General features: G+C 41.7%; 1 protein-coding gene across 1 annotated transcript; it reads left to right on the plus strand.

Annotated features, from left to right (window-relative positions):
* The first annotated feature begins 4,543 nt into the window (after window positions 1–4,543).
* On the plus strand, window positions 4,544–6,364 carry LOC122002513 (xyloglucan galactosyltransferase KATAMARI1 homolog). Its single transcript, XM_042557711.1, has 2 exons — window positions 4,544–5,319; window positions 5,415–6,364. Exons 1-2 carry the CDS (start codon window positions 4,615–4,617, stop codon window positions 6,204–6,206), a joined length of 1,497 nt encoding a protein of 498 aa, XP_042413645.1. The 5' UTR covers window positions 4,544–4,614; the 3' UTR covers window positions 6,207–6,364.
* The last annotated feature ends 691 nt before the right edge of the window (window positions 6,365–7,055 follow it).

Here is a 7,055-nt window from a genome sequence, read left to right on the forward strand (position 1 = left end):
GTTCTACCTTCATGTTTAGTAATCTTGCAATAGTTGATAGTTGAGAATGACCAGAAGGAATGTCTTCCCACAATTCTCTCTCACTATCCTTCAACATGACATATATTTTCTGAACTTAGAGCATAGGTGTTTTCTCTATATTTAATTGATCATATGCATTCATTACATCATAAACCATTGATTGCATTGCATTTACATCAACAAATGATTCCTCTAGAGCAATCAGACAGGACAACGAAGCAATGGAAGGTCCAATTTCTTCAAATACATAGGGCTCTCCATGACAATATCAATTGTAATAATTTGGAACAAACTCATACCTACATATATGAGTTTTCACTGTATCCTCATCACGGAAAGTCATATTTCTACATCTGCAATGATTACATAAACACTTTAACTTGGCACCATTCAAACATTCTGGATGAGACTTAGCGAAGTTCACAAACTCTTCAGCCCCAGCAAAAAATTCTTGACTGATAAATCCATTGTATAACCTATTGTACATCCAAGCCTCATTCATATATATTGTATCCTAAAGGGAATAAAATTTCAAACATGGTTAATCATATCAAACTAAATATAATTATATTTTCAAACATAGTTAATCATGCAAGTAATATCAATATGGTTAATCATGCAAGTAATATCAATATGATAATTATCTAAATAAGCAATATAATATCTAAATAAACAGATGCATATACACATAAAATATACTAGTAGAGTATTTATACGATTGTGCAAGAAAAAATTAATCTGCTGACCCGGAAGCAACTCTACCAGAGGAAGCCGGCCGCATCCTGGCTTGCCAGAGGTTGCTGGCTGCAATCACGGCTTGCCAGAGGCTGGTGCGTCGTGACCTGCCAGAGGCTGCTAGCCGATGTCATGGCCTGCCAGAGGTTGTCGAATGCGGCTAGGCAAAGGCCATTGAGCGCGACCAGGTAGAGGCCGCCGAGCGCAGCCAGGCAAAGGACGTCGACCGCGACCAGGCATAAGTCATCGACCGTGACCAAGCAATACTTGGCGGGGGTAAGGAAGAGAAGTCAGAGGAGGGGATTGTACCTTAAGCCGGAGGAAGATAAGCTGGAGGAGGAGATCGTTGGAGGAGGAAATCGCCGAAGTAGCAAGAGAAATGATGTGAAGAGAAAACGAGTGCACAAGGAAGATCGGCAACGGTTGCGCCCTAATATCCCAAATATTACGACGAAAATTTAATCCGTCGCTAATAGTTACGGATAATTTAAATATTCGTCACTAATAGCGACGCATAATTATTATTTGTCGCTATTAGTGATGGATTAAATAAATTATCAGATTTAAAGGCAAAAAACATTCGAATATAACACAAAATGACCGATATTAAAATATCCGTCTCTATTAAGGCCAGAATATTTAAATATTCGTCGCTATTAACGACAGATTAATTTTCATATTTTAGGTCTGTTGCTATTAGCGACGGTAATTAATTGGGTCGTCGTTATATAGAGACAGAATTTAAGCGTCCGTAGCTAATTTCGTCTCTACTAGCTTTTTTTTGTGAATGATCAATTCAATCTTATAAAATTATTTTAGGTGATACGGATTGTAATGAGCAGACCCAGGAGATAGCATGATGGTCAAAGTCAAGACAGCACTCCCCACCTACCTTGATCATTCACCCAACGCTAAGGCTCTCAGGCCCAACCTTATTGGGTTACGAGCCGTTCAAGAGAAGGCTGACTATCCCTTACGCTGTCAAACATAAGAGGTTTGATGCTTTACTCTTAAACTGAAAAGATAACATATCCGACAGAGTTTAAAGACGGTTGGCCTTATAGGGCGGCCGGGATGTCCACCTCGCAATCGATCAACCATAAGTCCGGTCAAGGGAAAGGTCGAGTTCCCTACTCTGCACGAGCCTCTCTACACACACCCGGTTGACCGGATTACCGGTCGATCCCATGGGTATCCGTTCAATAATAGAACTGGACGGGTTTATATGGCTCCATGCCCGTCTCTTATATGCACAAGTGTATAACAGTTTTCTCTATAGATTCGATCAAAATTCTGAGTGCACTTTACCTATAAGTTATTATACACCCAACCGACCCTAAGGCACTTCCGCTCAAAATGTCGATCGAACCTCTCAACACACAGCTTCATTTCTCCAAAGGCTTGTTATATGCTCGGTCGGATAAAATACCGACTGGGTCTAAGGCGCTTAGCATCATATTACTGCCCGGATAAATTTCCAGCACGTACAGGTTATCATATTGTTTCTCAAATAAACTCTCAATATGTCTAAGGCATTATATTATTTCCCAAGCAAATTTCTAAATAGTCTTTGGTACATAAAATAGTAGCTTAACACGAGAACAAGCATAAAGACGGTCGACCTTATAGGCCGACCAGGATATACTCAGCGAACAAGATGAGTATAGAATCCTAACAACCTATTAGAACAATAACTATGTGTTAGAAAATATTCTCCTGAAATCTTCTTCAGAGACCATCATGTCTCCCATCAGCAGACCATTTATAACAGCATATTCCTTCAAAAACCTCAGCAATGACATAAGTTATAAATGACAAAAGAGGTATACATGTGGGTAAAAGGAAGATTCCTTGGACAATTATTGCACATAGCGTAGGTTGTACATTTTTCTTTACCTAACAACCTCTGACAAACTTTGCCACCTCATGATTACGGAGATTATGTGAGGTGGTATAAAAAAGGGGAGCTCTCTGTGGTGAAAGCACGTTCTCTGAACATCTGAATTTCACTCTCGCGCGCATGTCTCTTACTGTTCTTCATTCACCTGTCTGAATTGACTTAAACGTCGGAGGACCTTCGCTAGGGGCTTCCCCTGGTTTCTAAGCGTTGACATTTTGTTAACTCATCTTCGTATGCGCAGAATTAAAATAAAGCTTCTCCATAAAGTAAAAAGTCTTCTACAGTCAACCATCAAATCACCATGCTCAACGTATCATTTCTATAATTTTCAGACAAGATCATTAAATATAATATCTATTAAAAAAATTATCTTTTAATTCATCAAAAATTAATAAGACATCTTACCACTACTGTACCATTATCTTGGGAGCACCTTATCAAACTTGTCTGCTAAATTATTGGGGTGCTTTGTTCGCACTCCGTGTGTGTGCTTTAGTAACTTGTATGCTAAACTATATTTTGTGCCAAGGAGGTCCTATTTCAATCCAAGTGATGCCATTAGTTAATCTAAGAGGACTAGAGTGAACTATTCCTTCAAAACTCAAAAATTAATTATTTTTGTTATTATTCTGAAAAAGTATTAAAGTCAACTTCAATTTCAATTGTGTTAGCACTTGGCCTAAGACTTTACCATGAATTTTTATCTTTTAACCCTTATTTACTTACTTGAAAGGACGCATTTCAGTATTTATTTCGTGAAAACATGAACTTACCTTTTTCGTTATTTATCTATTATAGAATAAGAGACAGATAAATTTAAAAATTCATTCATAAATTTTTTTTTCTGACTTTAGTGGAGGCCTGCACGGCCACGACCGCCTTCCTAATTCGGCCTTAGCCACCTGTCTCGCACTGTTGTATATTTATCTTTTTATTTTTTTCCTATCTTTCATTTTTCTTTCCTTTTTTTTTTAATTAGGATTTTTTTTCAAGATTTTTTTTTCCTCAATCCACCCTTAAAGAGTAAAGAGAGTATCAATATTATTAATATAGGTCTCTTTTAGTATAAAATATAAAAAAAGTCCTTTTCATATTGTTTTATTATAATATAAAAACAAAAGATGCTCTTTAAGACGTCTTGACCAACCATTTGATTGAGCCATTAAGCATGCCTGCTGTTTAACAGTTCATGCTTTAAAAATAAAATAATAATTATATATAAAAAAATGTTTTTCCTATTCACCATGAACAATGTGAAATTATTTTATACGCGGGCGTTCCATATTATATTTATGAGAATTCATTACAAAAAATAAAAAAACAAAAACACGTTTTGCAGAAGCAGACCTCCCAGTTTGAACGGCATAGTCTGTCTCTACTTCAATGCAACCACATCATAATTAATTAATTAATTTTTTATTATTATTATTTATTTATTGCACGTTGTCCTTCCATGAATCTTCGTACGTGTCAGCTAATATCGTGGACACGTCGTTCCAATCCGGCCATATCTGGTAAAAATAATAATATTAGGTCTCTAAGATAAAAAACAATTTATTACTGAAGGTTATTTTGGTAAAATACTCCTGACCGGTTCCATCATGTCAGATCTCGGAAAATGTGCCAAATTTAAATTTAGGCCATTCGAATTTTTTAATATAATTTTTCGACAGAGCGTTCTCGAAACAAGGATTTAAGCTGTCCGACTCCTCAGACGCGGACGAAATCAGGCAGCCTAGTGAATCTCTCTCTAAACAAGTCACTTTCGACGTAAATTATATTTATCATAAAAAACTGAACATGGACTTGACCCGGTGTAGTTGGAGTTTTTAGACAAAATGTAATATTTTGAATCTGTGACCAGAAAGAGAAGTGCTCGGTCAAAATGAAATTTACGCGGATTATTGTTGAATTGTCAGGGAGTAGACGGTGATTTTTCTCTGCTTTATGAAGGATAGATGGATCGGCAACAGAGCAGAAAATATCCGATGTCGATCGGAAAGAAAGACACAGCTCGCTTGCTCATTCATCACCTCAGCCTCGGCGGAGGCGTCGACACCGTCCGTCGAATGTTCTACGTCGTTGTAGTCTCGTTGGTGCTCTGTTTTCTGCTCTTGCTTCCGGGCGAAGTAAGCTCGCCGGCGGGGACTGCGTTGACCAGCTCCGGCTGCGACGGGCGTTATATCTTTGTTCAGGAGCTTCCAGCGCGTTTTAACGTTGATCTCCTTCGAAACTGCTGCGTGTTCAGCCGCTGGGCCGGCGACGCCTGCCACTTGGCCGACAACGGCGGTTTTGGCCGCGGCCTCGGCGGCGACTGGTACGCTACTGACCAGTTCACGCTGGAACTCATCTTCCATAGTCGCATGCGGCAGTATGAGTGCCTCACGGACGACCCCGACCGCGCCGCCGCCGTGTTCGTGCCGTTCTACCCCGGGATTGAAATGGGGCACCACCTTTGGGGATCCAATGTCTCCGTGCGCGACGCGGCGCCGCTGGAGCTCGCTCAGTGGCTCCGGTCGAGGCCGGAGTGGACAAAGATGGGCGGGAGGGACCACTTCATGGTCGCTGGGAGGATTACGTGGGACTTCCGGCGGTGGACGGAGGATGGCGATTGGGGCAGCAAGCTGCTGTTGCTGCCCGAGCTCAAGAGCATGACGACGCTGGTGAGAACGATGAAAACTCTTAAAAAATTCGATTTTTAGTTAAAATCTACTAAAAAGTTTCGATTTTGATTTGGTTTTGTGAATAATTTCGACAGATTATTGAATCGAGTCCATGGCACCGCAACGACATGGCGATTCCCTACCCGACGTACTTCCACCCTTCCACGGTAGCCGAGCTCACGGCGTGGCAAAATAGAGTCCTGAAACAAAGCCGACCGTGGCTCTTCTCCTTCGCAGGCGCGCCCCGGTGGCGGCCGCCCAATTCCACTGCGTCCCTCCGCGACCTCTCCATCGAGCAGTGCCGCGCCTCCGCAAGATGCAAGCTGCTCGACTGCGCTGGTGAACGGGCTGGCTCGTGCTTCTCCCCTCGCCGCATCATGGCTCTCTTCGAAAGCTCTGTCTTCTGCCTTCAGCCGGTGGGTGACTCCCCCACGCGGCGCTCGACCTTCGACGCCATGGTCGCCGGATGCGTGCCGGTATTCTTCCACCCCGGCTCCGCCTACACGCAGTACGCATGGCACCTGCCGCGGGACTACCGGAGGTACTCGGTGTTCCTGCCGGAGGAGGTGGTGAGGCAGGGGAACGAGAGTATCGAGCTGGCGCTTCGAAAAATCACGGCGGAGGAAGTGGCGGCGATGAGAAAGGAGGTCGTGGGCATGCTTCCGAGGCTGGTGTACGGTGATCGCCGGAGAGGAGCGGCGGAGTTCGACGATGCGTTCGATGTGGCTGTGGAGAAGGTGATCGAGAGGGTGCAGAAGCAGAGGAAGCAAATCACAGAAGGGACCGCAGACGCCGTGGCCGAAGAAAAGTATACGTGGAAGCAGAGTCTGGTGAGTACAAATCTGGGTGAAGACGAGTGGGATCATTACTTTAGCCACTGGGGATGAAGAAGAATTATTTTATTTTTAAAATTTTACATTAATAATAAATTTGTAGCCATTTTTTAATTTCTTGGATAATGTTTTTTCAAATGAGATAGATTTGATAGGCTAAGCGATGTTTTGTGTGTAATCGTGAGTAATGTATAGACGTGGTGTTGTCAGCTCGATTTCTTTGCAAAAAATATTTTATTTATTCTCTCTCTTTTTCGATCTTCTTTTCAAAACATCATCGAGCAAAATTTTTCAATTTCTAAATTTTCGTCGTCGCTTTCTCTCTCTCTCTCTCTCCTACCTTCTTCTGCGTTAGTTGGATCTTGCGCTCTTGTCAGGAAAGCAAAGCAAAGACATTACAAGCTACTTGGCTCGTCGCTCTCTATCTAACCGCTCTCTTTCTCTCTCACGCTCGTCTCTTCCTTCATCGACAATGGCGTTTGATAACTGTCATTGTGCTTACCACCTCCCTCCAATCTCGATCTAAGGACGACGTCTTTAATTCCTTCTATTTCATATTCAATGGTAATTTGTTTCATTTTAATTTGTTATTCTCCACCGTGATCCGAACATATATTAGAAGGATTAATGACATAACGTGCAATGACGACGCCTGCTACAAACGCCTATAGGCTGCAGCCACTTGAAAAGGTAGCTGCTACATGTTGTAGCTGCTACTTCAACAGTTAACTACTACACCTTGTAGCAGCTAACTGTCCATGTAGCTGCTACAGTGTGTAGCAGTCATTTGCTAAGTCGTTTTTGTATCACCTACATTTTCTAGCATATATTACTCTAAAAATATTTAAGTTGATGTATATCAACTTGGTAAAAAATTATTTGAAATTACTTTGCTGATGTAGC

Source organism: Zingiber officinale, chromosome 7A, assembly GCF_018446385.1.
Source record: "Zingiber officinale cultivar Zhangliang chromosome 7A, Zo_v1.1, whole genome shotgun sequence".
NCBI lineage: Eukaryota > Viridiplantae > Streptophyta > Magnoliopsida > Zingiberales > Zingiberaceae > Zingiber > Zingiber officinale.

Excerpts from the sequence above, each read along its gene's own strand:
- LOC122002513 (XM_042557711.1), top strand. The coding sequence starts at position 4,615 with ATGGATCGGCAACAGAGCAGAAAATATCCGATGTCGATCGGAAAGAAA. Across the intron at positions 5,320-5,414 it reads TCAAGAGCATGACGACGCTG|ATTATTGAATCGAGTCCATG; the intron begins GTGAGAACGATG and ends TAATTTCGACAG.